At 37.2% G+C, this 26,237-nt stretch overlaps 1 protein-coding gene across 6 annotated transcripts in view; it reads left to right on the top strand.

The window, feature by feature from the left end:
* ZNF782 (zinc finger protein 782) overlaps positions 1 to 25,575 on the top strand; it is a 52,908-nt gene extending 27,333 nt beyond the window's left edge. For all 6 annotated transcript variants that reach the window (XM_070249009.1, XM_023627065.2, XM_070249010.1 and 3 more), the window contains 2 exons: positions 21,217 to 21,312; positions 22,024 to 25,575. In XM_070249009.1, coding sequence (XP_070105110.1) covers positions 21,217 to 21,312; positions 22,024 to 23,888 — 1,961 coding nt within the window. In that variant the 3' untranslated portion in view covers positions 23,889 to 25,575. The remainder of the gene's footprint in view (positions 1 to 21,216; positions 21,313 to 22,023) is intronic.
* Positions 25,576 to 26,237: the final 662 nt, after the last annotated feature.

The following is a 26,237-nucleotide window of genomic DNA, read 5'->3' on the forward strand; positions in this document are numbered from 1 at the left end:
AAAAGGAATTGGAGAAAAACAAAGAACAAATGCAATGAAGAGAAAGGTTGCAAAAATTTAATCCAACTATATCAATAAATCACAGTAAATGTGAATGGTCTAAAAACACTCAGTGAAAGACAGAGATTGCCAGATTGGATAAAAAAATAAGCCCAACTCTATATCCTCTCCAAGAAACACATGATAAATACAAAGACTCAGACAGGTTAAAAGTAAAGAGATACAGAAAAATATACCATGCTAACACTAATCAAAAGAAAATTGCAAGTAAGTATATTAATTTCAGGCAAAGTATACTTAAAAACGTGGAAGATTACCAGTCATTACAGACATTACCAGAACATTACATACTGGTAAAGGAGTCTGTTCCCTAAGAAGACATAACACTCCTAAATAGCTATGTACCTATGAGGCAAAAAACTGATAGAACTAAAAAGAGAAATAGACAAATCCACTATTAGAGTTGGAGCCTTACACTCTGCTTTGTCAGAATTGGTAGATCAAGAAAGCAGGAGATTAGTAAGAATATAGATGGCCTGAACAGCACTATTAACCAACTTGGATCTACTGACATATATAGACTATTCCAACAACAGAAGAATGCACATTCTTCTGAAGCATACTTGAAACATTCACCAAAATAGAATACATTCTAGGCCATAAAGCACACTTGAACAAATTTAGAAGTGCAAAATTAAAAATACATTCTCAGATCTGAATAGGCCAATCACAAGTAAGGAAATAGAAACGGTAATCAAAAACCTCCCGAAAAATAAGAGTCCAGGACCAGATGGCTTCTCTGGAGAATTCTACCAAGCATTCAAAGAAGACTTAATACCTATTCTCCTCAAACTGTTCCAGAAAATTGAGAAAGATGGAGAACTCCCTAACACATTCTATGAAGCCAACATCACCCTGATCCCCAAACCTGACAAGGACAACACAAAGAAGGAGAACTACAGGCCGATATCACTGATGAACATAGATGCAAAAATCCTCAACAAAATTTTGGCAAACCGATTACAGCAATACATCAAAAAGATTATACACCATGATCAAGTGGGATTTATACCAGGGACACAGGGATGGTTCAACATCCGCAAGTCAATCAACGTGATACACTACATCAACAAAATGAAAAACAAAAACCACATGATCATCTCAATAGATGCAGAGAAAGCATTCGACAAGATCCAACACCCATTTATGATAAAAACCCTCAGTAAATTGGGTATAGAAGGAAAGTACCTCAACATAATAAAGGCCATACATGATAGACCCACAGCCAACATCATACTCAATGGACAAAAACTGAAAGCCATCCCTCTGAGGACAGGAACAAGACAAGGGTGCCCACTTTCACCACTCCTATTCAACATAGTACTGGAGGTGCTGGCCAGAGCAATTCGGCAGGAAAAAGAAATAAAAGGAATCCAAATAGGTAACGAAGAAGAAAACTCTCGTTGTTTGCAGACGACATGATCTTATATATAGAAAACCCCAAAGAATCCACAGAAAAACTATTAGAAATAATCAACTACAGCAAAGTAGCAGGGTATAAAATTAACGTGCATAAATCAGTAGCATTTCTATACTAACAATGAACTAACAGAAAAAGAACTCAAGAACTCAATCCCATTCACAATCGCAACGAAAAGAATAAAATACCTTGGGATAAACTTAACCAAGGAAGTGAAGGATCTATACAATGAAAACTACAAGACTTTCTTGAAAGAAATTGACGATGACATAAAGAGATGGAAAGACATTCCTTGCACATGGATTGGAAGAATAAACATAGTTAAAATGTCCATACTACCTAAAGCAATATACAGATTCAATGCTATCCCAATCAGAATCCCAAGAACATTCTTCACAGAAATTGAACAAACAGTCCTAAAATTCATATGGGGCAACAAAAGACCGCGAATTGCTAAAGCAATCCTGAGCAAGAAAAACAAAGCCGGCGGAATCACAATCCCCGATTTCAAAACATACTACAAAGCTACAGTGATCAAAACAGCATGGTACTGGTACAAAAACAGGTCCACAGATCAATGGAACAGAATTGAAAGCCCAGAGATAAAACCACACATCTATGGACAGCTAATCTTCGACAAAGGAGCAGAGGGCCTACAATGGAGAAAAGAAAGTCTCTTCAACAAATGGTGCTGGGAAAACTGGACAGCCACATGCAAAAGATTGAAAATTGACCAGTCTTTTTCACCACACACCAAAATAAACTCAAAATGGATCAAAGACCTAAAGATTAGGCCTGAGACAATAAGTCTTTTGGAAGAGAATATAGGCAGTACACTCTTTGACATCAGTTTCAAAAGAATCTTTTCGGACACTGTATCTCTTCAGTTGAGGGAAACAATAGAAAGAATAAACAAATGGGACTTCATCAGACTAAAGAGCTTCTTCAAGGCAAGGGAAAACAGGATTGAAACAAAAAAACAGCTCACTAATTGGGAAAAAATATTTACAAGCCACTTATCCGACAAAGGGTTAATCTCCATAATATACAAAGAACTCACACGGCTTAACAACAAAAAAACAACCCGATCAAAAAATGGGCAGAGGACATGAACAGACATTTCTCAAAAGAAGATATGAATATGGCCAATAGACACATGACAAGATGTTCAGCATCGCTAGTCATCAGGGAAACGCAAATCAAAACTACACTAAGATATCACCTTACACCCGTTAGATTGGCAAAAACATCCAAAACCAAGAGTGACAAATGTTGGAGAGGTTGTGGAGAAAAAGGAACCCTCATACACTGTTGGTGGGAATGCAAACTGGTACAGCCACTATGGAAAACAGTATGGAGATTTCTCAAAAAGTTAAAAATAGAAATACCCTATGACCCAGCCATCCCATTACTGGGTATCTATCCTAAGAACCTGATATCAGAAATCTCAAGAGTCCGTTGCACCCCTATGTTCATCGCAGCATTATTTACAATAGCCAAGACGTGGAACCAGCCTACATGCCGAGAAACTGATGATTGGATAAAGAAGATGTGGTATATATGCACAATGGAATACTACTCAGCCATAAAAAAAGACAAAATTGGCCCATTCACAACAACGTGGATGGACCTCGAGGGTATTATGTTAAGCGAAATAAGCCAGTCAGAGAAAGACGAACTCTACATGACTCCACTCATAGGTGGAAGTTAGTATAGTGATAAGGAGATCAGATCGGTGGTTACCAGGGAAAAGGGGGGGTGGGGGGAGGGCACAAAGGGGGAAGTGGTGTACCCACAGCATGACTAACAAAAATGTACAACTGAAATCTCACAAGGTTGTAATCTATCATAACATTAAAAAAAAAGTGAATATGAACTAAAGGAACAGAGACTTCAGTGATCACACACTATGGGCCATTGACTTTGCAAAAATAGTTTGGAAATGTCTCAGAACAAATGGAATACTATAACCTCCAACAGTTTAAAAAGAAAACAGCAAACTCTGCAAAAGGGGAGAATCTGATTTCCAGAGTTACCACGTTATGCTCAATGCTCAGTTTTCAACAAAAAGTTACAAGGCATACAGAGAAACAGAAAAACATGCTTCATTGAAGGAACAGAATACATTGACAGAAACCGTCCCTGAGGAAGCTCAGACATTCATTTACTGGACAAACACTTTTTATTTTTATTTTTTTATTGCAGTAACATTGGATTATAACATTATATAGCTTTCAGATGTACATCATAATATATTTTGAATTCTGTGTGGGTTACATCATGTTCACCACCCAAAAACTAAATTATAGTCCATCCCCTCACATGTGAGCCTAATCACCCCTTTTGCCATCCCCCTCCCTGCTTTCCCTATGGTAACCACCAATCAAATCTCCATTGCTATGTGTGTGTTTGTCGTCGTTTTTATCTCAGTGAGATCATATGGCTATTTATGAGTGAGATCATATGGTATTTGACTTTCTCCCCCTGACTTATTTCACTTAGCACAATACCCTCAAGGTCCATCCATGTTGTCACAAATGGCTGGATTTCATCCTTTCTTATGGCTGAGTAGTATTCCATTGTGTAAATAGACCACATCTTCTTTATCCATTCATCCCTTGATGGGCACCTAGGTTGCTTCCAAGTCTTGACTATTGTGTATAATGCTGCGATGAACATAGGGATGCATGTATCTTTATGCATTTGTGTTTTCAAGTTCTTTGGATAAATACCCAGCAGTGGAATAGCTAGATCATGTGGTAGATCTATTCTTAATTTTCTGAGGATACTCCACACTACTTTCCATAGTGGCTGCACCAGTTTGCACTCCCACCAGCAGTGTACGAGGGTTCCCTTCTCTCCACATCCTCTCCAACACTTGTTGTTTCCTGTCTTGTTAATTATAGCCATTCTGACTGGGGTGAGGTGATATCTTGTTGTAGTTTTGATTTGCATTTCCCTGATAGCTAATGATATTTAGCATCTTTTCATATGCCTGTTGGCCATCCGTATATCTTCTTTGGAGAAATCTCTGTTCAGATCTTTTGCCTATTTTTAATTGGGTGGTTGGTTTTTTTTATTGTTGAGATGTATGAGTTATTTATATATTTTGGATATTAACACCTGATCTGATATATGGTTCGCAAATATCTTCTCGCAATCATTAGGTTGTCTTTTCGTTTTGTTGATGGTTTCCTTTGCTATGCAGAAGCTTTTTAGTTTGATGTAGTCCCATTTATTCATTTTTTCTTTTGTTTCCCTTGCCTGGTCAGATGTGGTACTTGAAAATATGCTGCTAAGACCAATGTCAAAGAGTGTACTTCCTATGATTTCTTCTAGAAGTTTCATGGTTTCGGGTCTTACATTCAAGTCTTTAATCCATTTTGAGTTGATTTTTGTGCATGGTGTAAGGTAATGGTCTACTTTCATTCTTTTGCATGTGGCTGCCCGGTTTTCCCAATACCATTTATTGAAGAGGCTCTCATTTCTCCATTGTATGCTCTTGGCTCCCTTGTCGAAAATTAGCTGTCCATAAATGTGTGGGTTTATTTCTAGGCTCTCAATTCTCTTCTATTGATCTGTGTGTCTGTTTTTGTGCCAGTACCATACTGTTTTGGTTACTATGTCTTTGTAGTATATTTTGAAATCAGGGAGTGTGATACCTCCAACTTTGTTCTTTTTTCTCAGGAATCCTTTGGCTATTCGGGGTCTTTGGTGTTCCATATAAATTTTAGGATTCATTTTATTTCGGTGAAAAATGTTTTTGGAACTTTGATGGGAATTGCATTGAACCTATAGATTGCTTTAGGAAGTATGGACTAAATTAACTATGTTAATTCTTCCAATCCAAGATTACGTAATATCTTTCCATTTCTTTGTGTTTTCTTTGATTTCTTTCAACAGTTTTATAATTTTTGGTGTACAGATTTTTCACCTATTTGGTTAAGTTTATTCCTAGGTATTTTATTCTTTTTGTTGCAATTGTAAATGGGGTTGTATTCTTAATTTCTCATTCTGCTGCTTCATTGTTGGTGTATAGAAAAACAACCAATTTGTGTATGTTGATTTTGTATCCTGCAACTTGACTGTATTCCTTTATTATTTCTAAAAGTTTTTTAGTAGATTCTTTAGGGCTTTCTGTATATAAAATCATGTCATCTGCAAAGAGTGGAAGTTTCACTTATTATTTTCCAATATGGATCCCTTTTATTTCTTTTACTTGCCTGATTGCTCTGGCTAGGACTTCCAATACTCTGTTAAATAAGAGTGGTGACAGTGCACATCCTTGTCTGGTTCCTGTTCTTAGAGGGATAGCTTTCAGTTTTTCTCTGTTGAGAATGATATTAGCTGTGGGTTTGTCATATATGGCCTTTATTATGTTGAGGCATTTTCCTTCTATACCCATTTTGGTGTTTTTTATCATAAATGGATGCTGTATCTTGTCAAATGCTTTCTCTGCATCTATTGAGATGTGATTTTTACTCTTCATTTTGTTAAGGTGGTGTATCACGTTGATAAATTTGCAGATGTTGAACCATCCCTGCATCCCTGGAATGAAATCCACTTGATCATGATGTATGAGCTTTTTAATGTATTGTTGTATTCGATTTGCTAGCATTTTGTTGAGGATTTTTGCATCGATGTTCATCAGTGATATTGGTCTGTAATTTTCTTTTGTTGTGTTGTCCTTGTCTGGTTTTGGTATCGGGATAATGTTGGCTTTGTAGAATGAGTTAGGAAGCCTCCCCTCCTCTTCAATTTTTTGGAAGAGTTTGAGAAGGATAGGTATTAAGTCTTCTTTGAATGTTTCGTAGAATTCACCAGGGAAGCCATCTTGTCCTGGACTTTTATTTTTTGGGAGGTTTTTGATTGCTGTTTCGATCTCCTTACTGTTGATTGGTCTATTCACATTCTCTACTTCTTCTTGGTCCAGTTTTTGAAGGTTGTATGTTTCTAAGAATTTATTCATTTGTTCTATATTATCCAAGTTGTTGATGTATAGCTTTTCATAGTATTCTCTTAGTATCTTTTGTATTTTTGAGGTGTCTGTTGTAATTTCTTCTCTTTCATTTCTGATTTTATTTATTTGAGCCTTCTCTCTTCTTTTCTTGGTGAGTCTAGCTAAGTGTTTGTCAATTTTATCTTTTCAAAGAACCAGCTCTTGGTTTCATTAATTTTTTTCTTTTTTTTTTTTTTAGTCTCTATTTCATTTATTTCTGCTCTGATTTTTATTATTTCCTTCCTTCTGCTGATTTTGGGCTCTGTTTGTTCTTCTTTTTCCAGTACCTTTAGGTGTGCTATTAGATTGTCTATTTGGGATTTTTCTTCTTTGTTGAGGTAGGCCTGAATTGCTATAAACTTCCCTCTTAGAACTGCTTTTGCTGTAGCCCATATGTTTTGGCATATTGTATTTTCATTTTCATTTGTCTCCAGGAATTTTTTGATTTCTCCTTTGGTTTCTTTATTGACCCAACTGTTGTTTAGTAGCATTTTGTTTAATCTCCACATTTTTGTGGCTTTTCTGGTTTTCTTCCTGTAATTGATTTCCAGTTTCGTACCTTTGTGGTCAGAAAAGATGCATGGTATTATTTTGATCTTCTTAAGTTTATTGAGACTTGTTTTGTGGCCTAATATGTGATCAATCCTTCAGAATGTTCCATGTTTGGATGATCTATCCATCGGTGTAAGTGGAGTGTTAAAGTTCCGTACTATTACTATGTTACTATTTTTCCTTTTGTGTCTGTTAATAATTGCTTTATATATTTAGGTGCTCCTATGTTGGATGCATAGATACTTACAAGTGTTATGTCTTCTTGTTGGATTGTTCCCTTTATCATTATATAGCGCCCTTCTTTGTCTCTTGTTACAGTTTTTGTTTTAAAGTCTAATTTGTCTGATATAAGTATTGCTACCCCTGCTTTTTTTTCTTTGCCATTTGCATGGAGTATCTTTTTCCATCCTTTCGCTTTCAGTTTGTGAGTATCTTTAGGTCTGAACTGTGTCTCTGGTATGCAGCATATATATGGGTCTTGTTTTTTTATCCAATTGGCCACCCTATGCCTTTTGATTGGAGCATTTAGTCCATTGACATTTAAAGTAGCTACTGATAAATATGTATTTATTGCCCTTTTGTTACTTTTTGGGGGGGTGTTTTAGTAGTTGTTCTCGGTTCCTTCCTTTTTCTCTTGCTCTCTTCCCTTGTGGTTTGATGGCTTTCTTTAGTAATATGTTTGATTTCTTTTGTCTTATTTGTTTGCTTACTTATTATAGGTTTCTGATTTGTGATTACCATCAGGTTCATATATAGTATTCTACGTATATAGCAATTTCTATTGAGTTGATAGTCCTTTTAGCTTGACCTCTTTGTAAAAGCTCTACTTTTTCACTCCTCTCATCCCACATTTTATGTTTTTGAAATCGTCTCTAATCTCTTGTTTTGTGTGTGTCTATCCATTACCCTCTTGTCATTGAAATAGGTAATTTTAGTACTTTTGTCTTTTAACTTTCATATTTTCTTCACAGGTTGTTGATCTACTACCTTTACTATATTTTTACCTTTACCAGTGATTTTATTTCCTGATATTTTTTGGGGGGAGGTTTGATAATTTTTTTATCCCTATTTGTGGTGATAGCTTTCCCACTTAAATAAGTCCCTTCAGCACTTCTTGTAGAACCTGTTTCTTGGTGATAAACTCGTTTAATTTCTGCTTGTCTGGAAAGCTCTTTGTCTCTCCTTCCATTCTGAATGACAACTTTGATGGATAGAGTATTCTTGGCTGTAGGTTTTTTCCTGTTAGCACGTTAAATATGTCATGCCATCCTCTTCTCGCCTGTAAGGTTTTGGCTGAGAAAGCCTTATGGGCTTTCATTTGTATGTCACTTGTTACCTTTCTCTTGCCGCTTTTAGGATTCTTTCTTTAATTTTGGACCTTTTAATTATAACATGTCTTGGTGTGGGCCTCTTTGGGCTTATCTTGTTTGGAGCTCTCTGTGCTTCCTGTATGTGGATGTCTGTTTCCTTTCTTAGGTTAGGAAGATTTTCTGCTATTATTTCTTCAAATAAATTTTCTGCCTCTTTGTCTCTCTCTCTTCTCCTTCTGGGATACCTATAATACGAATGTTAGTGTGCTTGATATTGTCCCAGGGTTCCCTTAGACTGTTCTCATTCTGTCTAATTCTTTTTTCTTTTTTCTGTTCAGCTTGGGTGATTTCCTCTAGTCTTTCATCTAGCTTGCTGATCCGTTCTTCTGTATCCTGTACTCTGCTACTGAGTCCCTCTAATGAATTTTTCATTTCCAGTATTGTATTCTTCATTTCTGATTAGTTCTTTTTTTATATTTTCCAGTTCTTTGTTGATGAGCTCACTGTGTTCATCCAGTCTTATCCCAGTATCTGTGAGCATTATGAGTTTTTGTATGAACTCTTCGTCGGGTAGGTTGCTTATTTCTGTTTCATTTAGTCCTTTTTCTGGCGTTTTATCCTGTTCTCTTGCTTGTCTGTGCTTATATCTGTGTATTAGGTGAGTCGGCTTTGTCTCCTGATCTTGGAGAAGTGGCCTTATGTAAGAGATGCCTTTTGAGGCCCACCAGTGTGCTTCCCACTCGTCACCAGTCCAAACGATCCAGGAATGACCCCTTTGCGGGCTGCTTGTGTTCTTCTGCTGTGGCAGGGTTGCTCTTAATTCAGGTACCCAGGGAGTCTAGTCTTTCTTTCCCTGGCCAGCTGTTTGTACATCCAGTTTGGGGAGCCTCAGCACCATTGGCTACAAGGTCTACCAGCACTCTCCTTTTGCAGTTTTCCTGTTAATTGGGTAGGTACCCAGTGTAGCTGGTTGCTAGGCTCAGGGGCTTACAGTTGCTATAGGCCTCAGGCCTACAAGACTGTTGTCAGTTTTCTTAGGAGTGCAGCTGAGTGGGGCTGCCCCTCGACAGGGGAGAACTCAATTGTTTCAGGCTTTGGAAGGTGGGGCTGATCCTTTTCATGGCCATTTGTGAAGCTCAGGTCTACTGCTGCTGATAGGCCTCACCCCCTACAGGAGCACACACCGTCAACAGAGTCCTGGTCCCTGCACACTTCCCAACCCCCTGGGACATACCCCAGCGGCCCACTGCAGAGGCCCCTTCTCCACCAGTGTCCACCACAGTTCACCTGGTCCTCACACAGTCCCTGCCCCACAGAGGCAGACACAGTTGCCTACCTGTAGAGGATCAAGGCACCCACTCAGTGCAGGCCAACAAGTAGCCTGAGGGCTTGCTGTTTAGCGGGACCAGTCCCTAGGGTGGGCTGCCTTCCCTGGCTGAACTTGATTAAATCTGCACTCTTATGGGTGTGGCAGACCCCTGGGCTAGCAGGCCAGGGGAAGACCTCAGTGGCATCCCCGAGGGTCTGTGTCAGCATTCCTGGGCCAAGTCACAACAATGGCCCCCACCAATTTCTCGGTCTCTAGAGAGGTCCCTCCTCTCACCAAGATGCCCCCAGAGCCCATCAGGTGAGTCTCTTTTCACCAAAGTGCTGTCAGCCTTCTCTCTGGTGATTTTAGGTTGCTGAGACGGGTGAGTTTTTGCGTGGGCCCTTTAAGACCCAGGTCTTTTCAGCTTTTGTTGGATAGCTTTTCTGGGGGTATTCTCGCTGCAGTTAATAGCCAGCAAAGCCAGATAGTAAGACCCTCATTTCAGTTGTGCTGAGTCTTAAGGATGCTTATAGCAGTATCGGTCCCTGCTCCAGACCTCACTCCTCCAGGGAGGGCTGCATACCTTACAGTGGCTCCCACCCAGCCAGCTGAGAAATTCTGCTGCTCCTGAAGGTGGCTTTTTTTTCTCTCCAGCAGGAATTTCTGCTTCTTCCACCTTAGTCAGGACTATCCCTTGTTGTGGGGATTATTTTTATTCAGTTTTCAGTTTTCCATCCAGGGTAATTTTTCCAAAAATAGTTGTAACTTGGTTGTGCTCATGGCTGGAGATGAGTTCAGAATCTGCTTATGCCACCATCTTGATGAGCTCCTGGACAAACACTTTAAAATAACTGTCTTAAATATTATCAAAGGGCTAAGAGAAAATATGGGAAAAGAACTAAAGGTTATCAGGAAAACAAAATAGGAATAAAATAGGTATACCAACAAAGAGATGGAAGTAATAAAAAGGAACCAAACGGAAATTCTGCAGTTGAAAAGTGCAATATGTGAAATGAAAAATTCACTAAATGGCTTTGGCAGCAGATAGCAGCAAGCAGAAAAAAGAATAAATGAACTTGAATATAGGATAATTGAAAGTACCGAATCTGAGGAACACAAAGAAAAAGAGTGAAGAAAAGTAAACAGAGACTAAGCAACTTGTGGGATATTGCTAAGAAGAACAACAAACATATAATGGGATTCCCCAAAGGAGAAGAACAAGAAATGAGCTATTATTTAAGGAAATAATGGCTAACAACTTTCCAAACTTTATGAAAGACATGAGTCTACAAATCCAGCAAGCTCAATAAACTCTAAGTAGGATAAGGTCAAAGAGACCCAAACTAAGACTCATAATCTGTCAAAAGACAAATAGAGAATCTTGGAAGCAATGAGAGAAGTGACATATAAGGGATCCTCAATACAATTATTAGCCAGTTTCTCCCCAAAAACTTTGGAGACCAGAAGGCAGTGGGATGACGTATACAAAGTGCTAAAAGAAATAAACTGTCAAGTGAGAATTCTGTATCCATAAAATTGTCCTTCAAAAGTGAGGGAGAAATTAAGACTTTCCCAGGTAAACAAAATCTGAAGGCGTTCATTACTACTGGAGCTGCCTTATGAGAAATGTTAAAGGGAATACTTCAGGTTTAAATGAAAGGATGCTACCTAGTAACTTAAAACCATGTGAAGATATAAAGATCTTCAGTAAAGACAAATACATGGGTGAATATATAAGCCATTATTTTAATTAATTTTATATAATTATTAATTTTGGTTTATACCTCCACTTTTTACTTTCTGCAAAATTTAATAGACAAATGTGTAAAAATAATTATAAATCCATGTTATTGGACTGACAGTGTATACAAATGTAATTTGTAACATCAGTAACATAAAAGTAGGGGATGGAGCTGTGTAGTTTTTTTGTGGGTTGAAGTTATTAATTGAAATTAGATTGTTGTAATTTTATGATGTTATGTGTAATCTCCATGATAACCACAGAGAAAATATAGAGAGAATATACACAAACAGAAATGAGAATAACATCAAAATGCATCCGTACAAAAAAAAAAAATCAACCAATGGTAGCAATAATGGAGGAAATGAGGGCAAAGAAACTATAAAACATACAGAGGACCAATAGCAAAGTAGCTGAATTAAATATTTCCTTGTCAATAGTTACTTTAAATGAAAATGAATTAAATTCTATTAAAAGGCAGAGATACGCAGAATGAATTTTTTAAAAATCCAACTCTATGCTGTTTACAAGAGACAATTTAGATCTAAAGATACAAATAGGTTGAAAATCAAAGGTGGGAAAAGCTATTCCATACAAATAGTAACCAAAAGAGAGTAGGGGTGACTATACTAATATCAGACAAAATAGACTTTAATTCAGAAACTGTTACAAGAGACACAAAGGACATTATATAATGATAAGAGGGTCCATTTACCAAGAAGACATAACAATGGTAAATATATATGCACCAAACATCAGAGTCCCAAATTATATCAAGCAAACATTAACAGAATTCAAAGGAGAATTTGACAGTTCTATAATAATAAACACTTCAGCACCCCACTTTCAATTATGGATTGAACACCACACAAATAAAATAAAGGACTTGAACAACACCATAAACCAATTGAACCCAACAGACATATAAAAGACTCCACCCAACAACAGTATATGCATTTCTCTCACATGCATGTGGATCATTCTCCAGATTAGACCAAAAACAAGTCTTACTACATTGTAAAAGTTGAAATTATATGCAGTATCTGTTCCGATCACAATTAGTGAAACTAAGGAATCAGTAACAGAAGGGAAGTGAAATGTCAAATATATGGAAAATACACATCACACTCTTAAACAACCAATGAGTCAAAGAAGAAATCTTAAGGGAAGTTAGAAAATACCTTGAGAGAATGAAAACAAAAACAACATACCAAAATTTACGGGATGTGATGAACATAACACTAAGATGGAAAATTGTAGCTGTAAAAATATACATTAAATAAGAAGAAAGATCTGATGAAAGTAACACTAAGATGGAAAATTGTAGCTGTAAAAATATACGTTAAATAAGAAGAAAGATCTCAAGTCAATAACCTAACTTTACACCTTAACAAACTAGAGAAAGAAGAGCAAATGAAAGCTAAAGCTAGCATAAATAAGGAGATAAGAGAGAAAGAATTTTAAAAATAGGCAAAATCAATGAAATCAAAAGTCAATTCCTTTACTCAACCGTAAAAAAGAACAAAATTGTCCCATTTGCAGCAACATGGATGGACCTTGAGGGAATTATGTTAAGTGAAATAAGCCAGATAGAGAAGGAAAATCTCTGTATGACTCCACTCATATGAGGAATTTAAACATGTGGACAAAGAGAACAGATTAGTGGCTACCAGGGGAAAGGTGGGGTGGGGGGTGGGCACAAAGGGTGAAGGGGTGCACCTACAATACAACTGACAGACAATAATGTACAACTGAAATTTCACAAGATTGTAACCTATCGTTAACTCAATAAAACATTTCTTTAAAAAAAGTCGATTCCTTGAAAAGGTCAACAAAATTCAGAAACCTTAGCTAGATCAGATAAGAAAAAAAGAGAGGGGCCGGCCCGGTGGCACAGTGGTTAAGTTCGCACGTTCCACTTTTCAGCGGCCCGGGGTTCACCGGTTCGGATCCCGGGTGCGGACATGGCACCACTTGGCACGCCATGCTGTGGTAGGCGTCCCACACATAAAGTAGAGGAAGATGGGCACACATGTTAGCTCAGGGCCAGGCTTCCTCAGCAAAAAGAGGAGGACTGGCAGTAGTTAGCTCAGGGCTAGTCTTCCTCAAAAAAAAAAAAAAGAGAGAGAAGACTCAAATGACTAAAATCAGAAACCAAAGTGAGGGGAGTACTACTGATTCTATAGCAATAAAAATAAGAATATTAGCAATAGTATGCCAACAGATTGGACAACCTAGATGAAATGGACAAATTCCTAAAAACATAATCTTCTAAAACTAAATCATAAAAAAGGAAATCTAAATAAATGTATAAGTAATTTCTAGTGCCATTCTCCAATAAAAGGAGCCGAAGTTCTGTGGAGACATGGCTGATTGTAGGGCTGGGGCATGGAACATATGAGTGTGGAGGAACATAAGGAAATTCTTAAAAAATAATGATGGTGGCATATCAAAGAACAGAGAAGCCAAATGAAAGAGCCTTCAGTAGCCAAAGCTGCAACAATTTGAGCAATAAAATAACAGTGTTGTTTATAACCCAAAGTATAGAATGTCCATAAGTCCATACTGATATAAATGAGTGAATAAGTAAATAAATAAATGAGAGAGAACAGAAAAATCTCCAATACAGAAGAATTCCTAATAATATATGTACCTATTCTACGTTCAAAGAAGTGGAGCATAATTCCCCACCCCTTTAGTGGCCTGTAGTGAGGTAGTGACTTCCTTCTAAAGAGTACAATATGTACAGGGGGACAAAAGTAACTTTACAGTAGAGAACCCTGGCGTACACCAGCTCAGCCAGATGATCCTGGTTATCATGAGTGATAAGTCGTGTTGATAGCATGTACCCTTGATGAGATGGGATAAGAAGAGCAGTCACTTTACCTCTGTAGTCTCTCTACATTGTAGTCTATTTTGGGGAGAAAAACCCTGTTTTTAAACTATGAAAAAACATCAGACAAACCCAAACTGAAGGAATTTTTGCAGTGTCTTCTAAACTGTCAAGGTTATCAAAAACGAGGCAAGTCATTTAGAATCTAAAGGAGGCTAAGGAAATATGACAAGTAAATGTAATGTGATATCCTGGATGGAACTGTGGAACAGGAAAAAGAGATTAGGAGGAAAAAAAGGAAATCTGAATAAAGTATGGATTTTATTTAATAATAATGTATCAATATTATATCATTAGTTATGACAAATCTGCTAGTGATATGTTAACAGTAGAGTAAATAGGGTACAGGGTATACAAGAATTTTCTTTTCTCTCCTTGCAAATCTTCTGTGAATTTAAAACTATTCTAAAATAAAGTTTATTAAAAAAAAAAAAACCCTCAGTGCATGTGCGCAGCAGCAGAATGGAGAGGACAGAGGAAGAAAATCACTGAACTTTGTGATAGAACAATAGAAGTGGTTCAGTCATTACAGAGAAGACTGAATAAAAATGAACAGAGCCTCGGGGACTATGGCTCTACAACAGAACGTCTAACATTTGTATCTCGGGAGTCTCAGAAGGAAGAGCCTGCAGCTTGAAGAGGCTGGGCAAACTCCACGTAGGATAACACCAAAGGAATCCAAGCCAGAACTCCATGACTTTCAAACTTAGGAAAACTAAAGACAAGAAAAATCTTAAAGGCAATGAGAGAAAAATGATACCTTGTAAGGGAAAAACAATTTGAATGTATTTATGAAATGAATTTATTGTAGACAGCATATAGTTGGGTCCTTTTTTTTTTTAAATCCATGGATCAGTGTTCTGTAAATGGGAATTAGGTCATATTGGTTAATAGTATTGTTCAAGTCTTCTATACCCTTACTTATTTTTCATCTACTTTTTCTATCAGTTATTGAGAAGATTCAGTTACCGTCCAGCTGTAATTGTGGATTTGGTTATTTCGGCTTTATCAGGATTTACTTCATATATTTTGAGGTAGTGTTATAAGATGGAAAAATGTTTAGGATTGTTTTGTCCTCTTGATGAATTATTCCCTTTATCATTGTGTAGCATTTCTCTTTATCCCAGGTGATATTTTTTCTTTTGAATTTTATTTTGATATTAATATAGTCACTCAGACTTTCCTTTTATTATGTCTGCATGATATCTTTTTTGTTCCTTTTACTTATAACTTATCTGTGTCTTTATATTTCAAGTGGATTTCTTGTAGACATCATATATTTGGGTCTAGCTTTTATATCCAATATGTTAATCTATGCCCTTTAATTGCAGTGATTAGACCATTTGTGTTTAATGTTATTATTGATGTGGTTGTGTTTAAATGTACCATATGGCTATTTGTTAATTGTTTTTCCAATCTGTTTTTCCCTTTTTATTACTTTTGCTGCTTTCTTTGGATTAATTATGTATTTTTAATGATTCCATTACATCTATATTAGTGATTTATTAGCTGTGCCTCTTTTCTGTGGTTATGTGGTGGTTTTAGCATTTACGATGTAGGTCTTCAACTTATCACAAATTATTACTTCATATGTATTACAAGAATCTTATAATAATTTTCCATTTTTTGCCTTCCATCCTTGGTGGTATTGTTCAATTGTTATTGTTTTAAAAGATAATTTACCTTTCTTGAAAAAAGAGTTCAGAAAATGAGAAAACTATTTTATCTTTATCCTCATGTTTCCAAATTGTGGTACTCTTTATTTCTATGTACAGTCATGCATTACTTAATGACAGGGATACATTCTGAGAAATGCTTCATTGGTGATTTTGTCACTATGCAAACATCATAGAGTACACTTACACAAACCTAGATGATATAGCCTACTACACACCTAGGCTATATGGTATAGCCTATTGCTCCTAGGCTACAAACCTGTACAGCATGTTACTGTACTGAATACTGTAGGCAGTTGTAACACAATGGTAAGTATTTTTGTATTTAAACATATCTAAACATAGAAAAGGTAAAGTAAAAAATATGGTATAAAAGATAATAAATGGTACCCCTGTATAGGGCACTTATTTGAAGGGGGCTTGCACTGGGTGAGTCAGTGAGTGGTGAATGAATGGGAAGGCCTGGGACATTACTGTACACTACTCTAGACTTTATAAACACTGTACACTTCAGCTACACTAAATTTGTTAGAAAAATTTTTTTCTTCAGTAACAAATTAACCTTACTGTAACTTTTTTGCTTTATAAACGTTTTAATTTTTTTAACTCTTGAGGTGACACTGCTTAAAACACAAATACGTTGTACAGCTGTACAAAATATTTTCTTTATTCTATAAACTTTTCTCTATTTTTAAATTCTTTTCTTATTTTGTAAACTTTTTTGTTAAAAACTAAGACACAAACACACACATTAGCCTAGGCCTACACAGGATCAGGATGATCAAAATCACTCTCTTCCACCTCCACATCTTGTTCCATTGGGAGGTCTTTAGGGGTAATACTACGCATGGAGCTGTCATCTCCTGATACCAATGCCTTCTTCTGGAACACCTCCTGAAGGATCTGCCTGAGGCTCTTCTTGAAGAGGTGTCAGTCTTTTCAGAAATATGCCCACGGTGGTTTGCTTGGTTTCTTTTTGTTTTTGTTTTTGTTTTTCATTATAGATTTGCTTGTAAGCAAATAATGCACCATGAACATTCCTCTCTATTAATGAAAACGTTTTGGTGTTGAGTCTGTTTTCAGGCTTTTTAAGGGGCTTGTTGAGGTTTGCAAAAGCTTCTGCTAAACCCAGTTTGTGAGTTTTCTTGGGGGTTCTTTTTCTTCTGCAGTTTCCTTTTCTCTTGCCTCTTCTTCAGCTATGCATTCCTGTTCCGGTAATTCCTCATTAGTCAGTTCCTTGGGAAGCACCTCTGGGAGCTCCTCAGTGTCATCCTCATCCACGCCCAGGTTAAAGCTGTTTGCCATCTCTACCACAGCCTTATTGGTTTTTGCAACCTCCTCATCCTTGGCATATACTTTTTTTTTTTAAAGATTGGCACCTGGGCTAACAACTGTTGCCAATCTTCCTTTTTTTTTAAGGATTGACACCTGGGCTAACAACTATTGCCAATCTTTTTTTTTTTTTCTGCTTTATCTCCCCAAACCGCCCCCCCCCCGCCCCCCTCCCCCCCCCGTACACAGTTGTATATCTTAGTTGCAGGTCCTTCTAGTTGTGGGATGTGGGACGCCGCCTCAGCGTGGCCTGACGAGCGGTGCCATGTCCGCGCCCAGGATCCGAACCCTGGGCCGCCACAGCGGAGCACACGAACTTAACCACTTGGCCACAGAGCCGGCCCCTGGCATATACTTTAAAGTCACGGACACCCCTCTGAGTGCTCCTTCCAGATGCCATTCATACACTCCTTGGCGAAATCATCCCAAGCCTAAACAAGGTTCTGGATGCAGTCATAGATGTTGTAATCCTTCCAGAATTGTATCAGTGTCTTCCTCAGTTGCAACAATAGCCTGTGCAAAGGTCTTGCTCTAGTAGTAGCCTTAAAAGCTGCTATAACTCCTTGATCCATTGGGTGGATCAAAGAGATGGTATTTGGAGGGAGAAACACCTCTTTGATATTGGGATGAAGATCACCAGTAGAAAGATGTCTGGGAGCATTATCAACAATAAGCAAAATCTTGAAAGGTATGTTATTCTCCAGACAGTACTTCTCCATTTTGCTGGCATGGCAATTCAGGAGGACATCTTGGAAGAGACGTTGGGTCATCAGTGACTTCTTACTGTTCCTTTAGTACACTGGCAGTGTGTGCTTACTGATATGCTTGCAGGCCCTGGGGTTCCCACTGTGCCAGATCACAAAAGGTTCCAATTGTAGCCTTCAGCATTGCCTCCCAAGCAAGACTGTTATCCTGTCCTTCAAAGCTTTGAAAACCTGGGAGTTATGTGGCCTACTTATGGATGAAAGTCCTTTCAGGCATCTGTTTCCAGAATAGGGAGGTTTCATCTATATTGAATATTTGCTCTGGGAAATAATTTTCTTCCACAATCAGCTTATCTAGAGTTCCTAAAAAATTCTTTCACTCCCTGCACATCAGCACTCACAGACTCGTCTCTCACTTCCACATTATATAATGAATAACGATTCTTGAATTGTTTAAACCACCCAGAGCTAACAGTAAATTCAACATCGTAGTCGAATCCTACCCTTTCTTTCAACATTGCAAACAAACTTTTTGCTTTGGTGTAATTGTCACAGTGTTGCAAGGGATACACTTCTGTGTCTGGGCTTCAATCCAGGTCATTAGAAGTTTCTCCATGTCCGATATAGACCTGTCTCGCAATTTTGTTGGTGTCCTTGCCTTAAATGAAGTAGATCCATTAACAGCTTCCGTCACTTTGTTTTTGTTCTTCGAGATTGTAGCTATGTTGGAATGGGACATGCCTGACTGGCAAGCAATTAACCATCACTGATTTTCCACCTTCATAGTCCTTAGTCACTTTTAATTTTGTTTCCTGGTCAGTCGCTTGATGTGGCATCTTACTGGCAACATTAGCAGTGGATTTTGTACCCTTAGGGGCCATGTGAACAAAACAATGTGAGAATAAATCAAGCACAAGAGAAAATTATGCAATCAAGAGACACAGTAAACATGAGATGTATGAGGCTGCCATCGGCATGACACAGCATGCTGTTTTACAGTATTCCTTTTTTTATATGTAGAAAGAGTATGCTCTAAAATGATGAAAATAATAGTATAATAAATACATAAGCCAGTAACATAGTCGTTTATTATTATCAAGTATAATGTACTGTACATAATTGTATGTGCCATACTTTTATACAACTGGCATTGCAGTAGGTTTGAGTAATGCATTGTGCTTTGGCATTACAACGGCTGTGACGTCACTAGGCTATAGGAATTTTTCAGCTCCATTATAATCTTATGGGACCACCATTGTATATGCGGTCCATTGTGAACCAAAATATCATCATGCAGTGCATAACTGTTTAAATCCAAATTTCCACCTGATAGCATTTTTCTTCTGTCTGAAGAATTTCTCCTGTAATATATGTCATTGGGAGATAAATTCTTTCAGCTTTTATTTATCTGAAAATGTCTTATATTTGCTAAGTATAGAATTCTAGGTAGATTTTTTTTTTCTTTCAGTACTTTAAAATTTCACTTTGGTGTCTTCTGGCTTACATAATTCTGACAAGAAGTAGCATTCATTCTTATCTTCATCCCTCTGTACATATTTCGTCTTTCTCTGGACTTAAGATTTTCCCTTTATCAGGGGTTTTCAGCAATTTGATTTTAAGGTACCTTGGTATGATTTTCTTCTTGTTTCTCCTCCTTGGCATTAATTTAGCTTCTTGGATCTGAGAGTTTATACACTTCATCAAAATTTGAACATTTGCCCATTATTTCTTCAAATTTTTTATCGTCCTTTTTTTCTTCTAAAGTGCTAATTACACATATGTTTGACTGCTTGATCTTATCACACAGGTCACAGATAACTGTTTATTATTTTCCAGTCTTTATTCACTGTGGGTTTCTTATTTCATGGTTTTCATTGCTATGCCTTAAAGTCGTTAATCTGTCTTATGTATTTATTCTTCTTTATGTGATATCTATACTCTTAATAATCCTATCTAGTGTTTTCTTGCTTGTTGTTTGGTTGATTTGTTTTCTTATTTCAGTTACTTTTCGTATTTAGAATTTCAGTTTGGAACTTTTTAAATAAATTCCCTTTTTCTTCTCATCATGTTAATATTTTTCTTTCTCTTCTTGAACATATGGCATTTATTCACTGTTTTAATGGCCTTGATTATTAGCTTTATCGTATGTGTCATTTCTTATTCTGTTGCTACTGATTGATTTTTCTTTGACAAGGGTCGTGTATCCCTGCTTCTGTTCATAACTAGTAATTTTTTATTGGGTGTTGTATGTTATGAGTTTTATATTTTAGCTACTAGTTTTGTTATATTATTTTAAATCTTTTGGGGCCTTTTCTGGGATGTCGTTCAGTTATTTGGAATTAATTTAATCCTTTCAAGTATTGCTTTAAGGTTTGTTATGCTGGATTCAGAGCTGACTTTGGTCTAGGACTAAAATTTGTCTCCTCTACTCAGAAATAATTACCCTTCTGGTTACTCTACTCAATTGGCCATGAATTATGAGATTTTTCTACCCTGACTGGTGAGAACAGAAACCTCCTACCTCTGTGTGTGCTTTGGTGATTTTTCAGCCTATTCTTTCTCACTGGTCCTTTCTCTACACAGTTATACAAGTTAGTACTTAGGAGACCCTTGTGCAGATCCCCAAGACACTGTATCAGTACAACTCTTTCTTCTCTGGTATTTTATCCTACAAATTCTAGTTGCCATGGCTTCCTTAAAATCTAGTTTTGTTGCCTCAACTTACTGAGTCAGCCAGGTAAGCACTCTGTTTTGGTGCTCTCTTTTTGTGCTATGGGTTGGAAACTCAGCAGTACGCTGTGATAATCATAGTCCTCACTTCATTTGTTTCCGTATTCTCAGGTATCCCTGTCTGCACTGCCTGTTGTCTAAAGTCTAAAAACCATTTCATGTAGTATGTATGGTTTTTTAGATGTCTGATATGGAGGGGTAATCAATTCCTTTTACTCCATTATGGAAAGACTTGGAAGTCCTTATGCAATCTCTTATTTGAAACACATTGACCATTTTAGAATTTAATGTTATTTAGGCTTCTGATTCAAGGGTTTAAGGAGACTGATTCTTTAAATTATAGGAAAATGTTTTTTATTGTCAATTCCTCCTAAAAAAGTTCTGGTGAGCACCCTCAATGTGCTGCTCCTGAAGCTATGCCTTCCTTCACATTGAGAAACAGTAAAACCTATGCAGTTAACTCAAATGCTAAATTATTTCCCATTTATAGGGTACTGCTTTACGAAACCAGAACTGATCTTCACATTGGAACAAGGAGATGATCCATGGTTATTAAAGAAAGAACTTCTAAGCAGAAGCTCCCCAGGTGAGTTGTTGAATACTGACAGAAGATGTCCAAGAAAATTAGATCCAAAGTGAATGGCTACAAGTGAGCAATTTGAAGTATTTTTTCAGCACTCTCCTTTTAGAGACCTTTACATTTGAAATTTTAGAAATAATAGTAAAATGTGGAATAGGGACAGCTAACAAAAGGAATGAATTGTAAGCATGTTGATAGTCTCATCTTTAACAGATAGGAGCTAAGTATACCATGTGCAGCTGAAAAATTAAGTAATGGATGTATACTTAACAGTAAACAGGTAAAAACTAAGAAAGGTTTTTAAAGCAGATAAATCCACTGAAGCCATCTTCCGTTGGTTTTTGTTATCTGCTTAGTGCCATAATCCTTTTTGAATTTATCCCATTCTCTACTTTTTCTCTTCACTGGATCCAACTCTCTTCAATGTATCCTCTATTTTCAATTATTCCTTTCCTTTATATCTTCTTCTTTAACCAATTTTGAAAATTATACATCTTGAAGATGCCAAATATCTATGTATATTCATTTTTCTCTTCCACTACAAAAAGTTTTATTGACAACAAAAAAGAGAGAATACACACTTGGAATTACTTTATTGTTGGGGAACTGAGCCAAAAACCAAGGAGTCACACACATAGTAGGGCAGATGTCTTTAAGTCCCATTCCATAAGAAACGTGTTAAATATCATGAAATATTTGTAATTTTCTCATTTTTAGAAGAATCCCAACCTGAGGATCTCTCAGAGAAGAGCCTAGAAAACCAAGGCAAACATTTGTGGCAAGTTTTATTCACCAACAAATCATTGACTACAGAGCAAGAAATTTCAAGAAAACCATGCAATCTGGACATAAACATTTTTCCTGCAAGAACAATGCCCTGTAAATTTGACACTACAAGGCCTGCTTACTTGCATCTCAGCTCATTGGCCCCACACTGTCAGTATTCAAGAAAGAAGGTTCATGAGCTTAATGTATGTGAGAAATGGCTTCTCAGTATTAAGGATGGCAGAGCTAATACTGGAGAGAAATCTTTTGTTTATAGTAAAAATGTGAAACCCTTTGGTCATAAAGAGGAAGTTAGTCAGCACCAGACAATTCAGACTTTGCAGAAAGCTTTTGAATATAATGAATATGAAAAAGCTTTCCTTGAAAAGACTGCCCTCATGACATCTAAGAGTACCCACTCAAAAGTGAAACACAAATTTGGGGAAAAGCAATGTGATAAATCAACCCTTATAGTCTCGCCTAACAGTCCTCCAGAGGAGAAGAGTCACTGTGAGTTTAATGAATTCCATCAATGTACTGAAAACAGAAATAATTTCAGTAGGCTCACTCAAAGAGCTGACATAGAAGGGAAATCTTTCAGCCAAAAATCACACATTAGAGAACATCAGAAAATTCATATAGCGGTAAAACCTTTTGAATATGGAAAGAATTTCAGCCATAATTCAGCCCTCCCAGTGCATCAGAGAACTCATACAACAGACAAATCCTCTGATCTTGACACATGTACAGAGACATTGGGTTACCAGTCAACTTTTAATATACATCAGAGAACTCACATAATGGTGAAATCCTATGAGTGTAATGAATGTGGAAGATCCTGCTGTATGAATTTACACCTGATTCAGCCTCAGAAAAGTCACACAGGAGAGAAACCGCATGAATGTCATGAATGTGGAAAAGCTTTCAGTGAGAAGTCACGCCTAAGGAAACATCAGAGAACTCACACAGGAGAGAAACCCTATAAATGTGATGGCTGTGAGAAAGCTTTCAGTGCAAAGTCAGGCCTAAGAATACATCAGAGAACTCACACAGGGGAGAAACCCTTTGAATGTAATGAATGTGGGAAATCTTTCAACTATAAGTCAATCCTAATAGTACATCAGAGAACTCACACAGGGGAGAAACCCTTTGAATGTAATGAATGTGGAAAATCTTTCAGCCACATGTCAGGCCTAAGGAATCATTGGAGAACTCACACAGGGGAAAGACCATATAAATGTGATGAATGTGGGAAGGCTTTCAAACTGAAGTCTGGTCTAAGAAAACATCATCGAACTCACACAGGGGAGAAGCCCTATAAATGTAATCAATGTGGAAAAGCTTTCGGTCAGAAATCACAACTCAGAGGACATCATAGAATTCACACAGGGGAGAAACCTTATAAATGTAGTCATTGTGGGGAAGCTTTCAGCCAGAAATCAAACCTCAGAGTACATCACAGAACTCACACTGGGGAGAAACCCTATAAATGTGATGAGTGTGGAAAAACTTTCAGGCAGAAATCAAATCTCAGAGGACATCAGAGGACTCACACAGGGGAGAAACCTTATGAGTGTAATGAATGTGGAAAAGCTTTTAGTGAGAAGTCAGTCCTAAGAAAACATCAAAGAACTCACACAGGAGAGAAACCCTATAATTGTAATCACTGTGGAGAAGCTTTCAGCCAGAAGTCAAATCTCAGAGTACATCAGAGAACTCACACAGGGGAGAAACCCCACAAATGTGATAAATGTGGGAAAACTTTCAGCCAGAAATCAAGCCTTAGAGAACATCAGAAAGCCCACACAGGGAATTAAACATATGAATGTAAAGAATATGGAAAAACTCTGAGCTGGAAATCAAATCTTACGATACAAAAGAGAATACTTATAGGAGGGAAACCCCTATGAATATAGTGAACACTTGGAAGTTCCTCTGCAAGATACCAACCTTCACTAAACACAACTTACACAGGAGAAAAATTCTTGGAACGTATTTTATATGGGCTGTCTTTCATCCAGAGTACAATCCTCATTGTTAATCAGAGAACTCATGCAGCAAAGAAATTCTATAAAGATAATGAATATGAGAAATACTCTGTGCACTCAATCTGCAGAAAACTCACCCTGCAGAAAAGCTCTGGGAATGTAATAAAAATGTGAAAACTTGTACCAGCAGTCAAAACTCATTCATGATTGAAATCACACAATGAGAAAACTGAGAATATAATGAGTGTATGATAACTTTCAGCCAAAACCCAGCTTTCTCAGTACAGCAGAAAATACATAGAGGGTAGAGACCTCATAGTTCAACACAGACAAGGAATGTACAAGAGGTAATGGATGTGGGGAATCCTTCTATAAGTCAGCCCTCAATTTGACTTAGACTGGGGTAGTACCCGTATGTCATATAATGACCATTAATTGTTCACCAGTAACCCATTTTCTCTTCTCCCTCATGCTACACCTAGTCCAAATTTCTCAACCACTCTGTCATCCAAATGGGGTCATGTTAGTAACCTCTAGCTAGTGGAATGTGAGGGTCAATGACAAGTCTCATTAAATACATCCCTCAAATTCTCAATGTTTTCTTCTGTCCCTTATCAGAATGGAGTGGAGATTACCCCCAGTTGAAACCATGGGGCTCATGCATTGAAGATGGGAGAGTATGAGATGTGAGGAAACAGGGTCAAAGAGTGACCATGGGATGGAGTTTTCTCCTCCATGTACACAGACTTTTTGCAGTGAGGAAATAAACTTTTTCTTTCCTGAGCTTCTACAGGTTTGGGTATACTTAATACTGACATATAGTCACCAGCCCTCAGTTAACAAAGCGTATGAATATGATTTCTGTGGACATCTGAACTCAGTATATATGGGAAACATCACTCAGAAGAATCCCCTGACATCCTGAATCACCACAGTTCTTATCCACAACTGTTCCTCATCAGTCACGTAAATAATCAGGGAAAGAAATTCAATATTTCAACATATGTAGGAAATCCTTTATCAAAAAATGATGTCTCATTCAATATCTGATAATTGAGTTGTGAATGTGTGAAAGTTTTCAAGTCATCAAACTTTAATATCTCTCAGTGTGTTACAGGGGGAAAATCTGTCAATTTGAGAAAGGTAAGTAATAGCCTTTACCTAGAAATTGTTATGTCAAAGCTATTGTTTCATATGTATTAAAACATTTAATGAAATATAACCATATTGATTCATAGACATTCACTAGGTGAAGCAGCTTTAAAAGAACAAGAAATAAATTCCATAAACTGAACAGCATTGAATGTATGTGAATATTTTCTGAGTTCTCTGTTGTTTATCTGTGTATGTATTTGTGCATGCCACTTAACAGTTATTTGTTTTATATGTGTACTGGAACTCAACATCATTGTAATAGAATTATGTACCCCTTGCTTAGTAACTATTCTGACATCAGCTACATTTTGCCACATGTGTGTGAATAACAAATAAACCTTTTACAGGAACTATCTGAAAATTCAGAATCCCACGCTACATTTCCTTTCTCCTGCTGCCTTCTGACCTGTGCATATAGGAAAGGCCATTGTTACTAAACTGTCTCCTTTCAAAGAAGCCAAACAAGGTTTTCTCTGTACTGTTGTATTCTCTCAGGGTCACCAGTACATTTAAACATATACATTTAAGCATATATGCCCCCACACAAATATCTCTCTTTCTCCTCCTCCTCCTCCTCCTCCCCCTCTCTGTCTTCAGTGATAACTGGTTCTTTCCTCAGCAGTGTCAAGTATACTGATGAGCCCTTTGAAGGCATTCTTCACTTACGGTACTGTGTTTTTTATTTCTAGTGTTTAAAGTTTATTGTACTTTCCATTTCTCTCTGAAATAACCTATCTGGTCTTGCATGTTGTTTAGCTTCTCCATTAGAGTCATTTTATATGGTGTTTGGTATTCTCTGTCTCAGTTAGCAACTGCCTGGGCTCTTGTTTCTCCCTGCAGCCACCTAGCTCTCCAGACTTTGGGTTAGTTTTTGCTGTGTGATCTCAGATATCTGATATGTTCAAGAAAAGTTGTTAATGTAAAGTCTGCCCAGCTGTTTTCTTGTTTTATGGATAGGAGCAATGTTCTTTCCTGCTCTCTGCTTATCTGAGCTATAACTGAAAATTGTCAGTGGATTTTTGA

This window comes from Equus caballus, chromosome 23, assembly GCF_041296265.1.
Source record: "Equus caballus isolate H_3958 breed thoroughbred chromosome 23, TB-T2T, whole genome shotgun sequence".
Taxonomy (NCBI): Eukaryota; Metazoa; Chordata; class Mammalia; order Perissodactyla; family Equidae; genus Equus; species Equus caballus.